The sequence below is a fragment of the Montipora capricornis genome, chromosome 2 (genome assembly GCF_036669925.1).
Source record: "Montipora capricornis isolate CH-2021 chromosome 2, ASM3666992v2, whole genome shotgun sequence".
Classification (NCBI taxonomy): domain Eukaryota; kingdom Metazoa; phylum Cnidaria; class Anthozoa; order Scleractinia; family Acroporidae; genus Montipora; species Montipora capricornis.
In genome coordinates this window covers 46,158,450-46,160,949 of record NC_090884.1, presented here as the reverse complement: position 1 = coordinate 46,160,949, position 2,500 = coordinate 46,158,450, and the positions used below count along the sequence as shown (strand labels likewise).

The window sequence follows — 2,500 nt, the reverse complement described above, 5'->3', positions numbered from 1 at the left end:
AAAAGTGACTTGAATTTGTAAAAAGTGACGTCTCAGATAGTTCATGCGGAAAAGTGATAACATTTCTTAATGCAACGTTAAATCGGACTCTGGTGCCGTCACTGTTAATCCTCTCTTATGAACATGCGAGTTCGCACGATGTTACAAAAGTTGAAAAACCTTGTTCAATTCCATCATCAGCGAACTATTGACTAGAAAAACCGATAAATATCTGGGCCCGGTTGTTCAAATGCCGATTAACGCTAATCCCAGACTAAAAATTAACCAAGGAGTTTATTTCTCTACTCCCAAACGCTATTCAACGCTGATATTCAACAAAGCCTTACATTAGAAGAAGGCAATCTTGAAAAACAAAAATAGGCAAAAGAAACTTTTACCAAAAAGTTTAAAAAATGAAACCAAAGTTTACGCTAATCCTGGATTAAGTTAATCGGCTTTCGACCAACCGGGCAGCCGCAGCCCTAAAAGATTATCTGGGATATTGGTCTTTCATTCTCAGATTCATTATTCTTCAAATAAGCCATTTCTTTCGTTCAGAAGCACATTTTATTTTTTCATAAAGTGATGTTAACGGTTTGACTTGGCAACACGCTCCAACTCGTCTTTCTTCTTGATTGCATAGGAATTTGATGAACCCTAAAAAACAGAAAAATAGGATGAAGAACAGACATAGTGCTCCCTAACCAAAAGAACTGAGCCTGTTAAGGCTAAAACGCACAGCTTTGCACTAATAACATCAAATTCGAGTGGCAATTAAAAACAAAATAATGTTATTTATTAGTATACAATGGCCTGAAAAAACATCTCAAACTTCAATGGCTGAGTTTGAGGTCAATGATGAGAAACTAAAACTTGAGTTAGTAGGACTTCCTGTTTGTATAGGTACCGTAATCACATGATTTCATGTGCAATTTGGAATAAATGAGCAGAAGCAGTTTTTTTCAAACACAAGCAAAATTGCACGAGTGTGCGTAAGCCAAATGCAATTTGAAATCTTTGAAAAAAATTACCAGTTCTTATATATTCCAAATGGCGCAAGAAAAATCATGTGATTACTTATCACATACAAGGCAAAAATCGCTAAATACTGAATGGCTGAGACAGGGTATTTTTCATTAGTTTTGGCAATTGCCCCGGGCAAAATTACTTTCATGTAAATGTTTTTAGCAGGGCTGGTTTTATTGCTTTGGGGTTGCTGCATCAATAAAATTTCATTCAGCTGGTTCATGTGTTTTAAATGTACAGTTCATTGGCGCTAACTGAACACTGAAATTTTTGCAGGGATTCCTTTTACTTTGAAAATCAGAGATTACAGTATCTGGTAGAAAATCATTATGCCTGGGTCAGAAATCGATTTGTCAGACACAAATGAAATCAGACTGAACAGGGGAGACAGACTCGGCCACAAACTGCTTGACGGAACCTCTCAGTTTCAACATTTTCAAACAATCTTTGATCATTTTTACAACAGTTATTCACAGATAATAATAATAATAATAATAATAATAATAATAATAATAATAATAATAATAATAATAATAATAATAATAATAATAAGCGATCCGAATATAATAAGCAAGTTTTGTTCCTATTTTATGGTATTTCAAGGTGCTGTAGAAAGAACCACATGGATCAAAAGAAGATTTTATTCTAGCTAATGCCAGATTTTTATTCGCCGATTGGGGGCGCTTTAGAACCCAATGTTCACACTCACCTGACCATTCACACTGATGAAATCAAATACTAAGATTAATAATAATTTTTGCAATATATTTTTATCAAATAGGCTGCGTGTAATGATTGTACAACTTTGTGGGCCATACTCCACAGTACAGCCCGCTAGATTTTAAAAAGTGTTTCTTTGTTACTTGATTCAAATACCTGAAGATAAAATACATGTAAGTACCCTGCTACCCTTGTTTCCTTGGGCCATACAGTAAGACGACTCCTTGTTTTCTTCCAATTCAATTTTATACCCAGTGAGAATTGAACTGAAAAAAGCATGGGCCATAACTTACGACATAGCCCTCAAACTAGATTAGTAAGAGGTCTTTACCACACCAGAAACGTGTTGTTTAAGCAAGTAAAGCATCACACCTTAGCAGCATTGATAAGCTCATCCGCAAGACACTCCGCTATGGATTTAATGTTTCGGAATGAAGACTCACGGGCACCGGTACAGAGAAGCCATATTGCTTGATTCACTCGCCTCAAGGGAGACACATCTACAGCTTGACGACGCACAGTACCTGCACGACCAATGCGGGTGGAGTCTTCACGAGGCCCACTATTAATGATGGCATTCACTAACACCTGCAGAGGGTTCTGGAGAAAAACAAACACAAATATCACCAATGTTATTCACAGTCATGATACCACACAACTGAAGCATCTACATCGTAACCAGTAATTCTACTGACCAAATTACACTGTATTTGGGACATCAATTTCCCAAAATTTGACTAGTATGGCTTTTAAATTTCTTGAAAATTCTAACATC

General features: G+C 36.2%; 3 protein-coding genes across 4 annotated transcripts in view; 2 read left to right on the top strand and 1 right to left on the bottom strand.

Annotated features, from left to right (window-relative positions):
* LOC138024078 (probable cytosolic iron-sulfur protein assembly protein CIAO1 homolog) overlaps window positions 1–24 on the top strand; it is a 22,214-nt gene extending 22,190 nt beyond the window's left edge. For both annotated transcript variants that reach the window (XR_011126892.1, XM_068871170.1), the window contains one exon: window positions 1–24. This exon is cut by the window's left edge. The gene's annotated coding sequence lies outside the window, so the exon portion shown is untranslated.
* LOC138024113 (dual specificity mitogen-activated protein kinase kinase 7-like) overlaps window positions 1–2,500 on the top strand; it is a 336,186-nt gene that overhangs the window by 80,710 nt on the left and 252,976 nt on the right. The window lies entirely within an intron of this gene.
* Window positions 524–2,500, bottom strand: part of LOC138024088 (small ribosomal subunit protein uS7) — a 9,735-nt gene continuing 7,758 nt past the window's right edge. The window contains exons 4-5 of the mRNA XM_068871187.1: window positions 2,098–2,325; window positions 524–636 (exon numbers count right to left, since the gene is read on the bottom strand). Coding sequence (XP_068727288.1) covers window positions 568–636; window positions 2,098–2,325 — 297 coding nt within the window. The 3' untranslated portion in view covers window positions 524–567. The remainder of the gene's footprint in view (window positions 637–2,097; window positions 2,326–2,500) is intronic.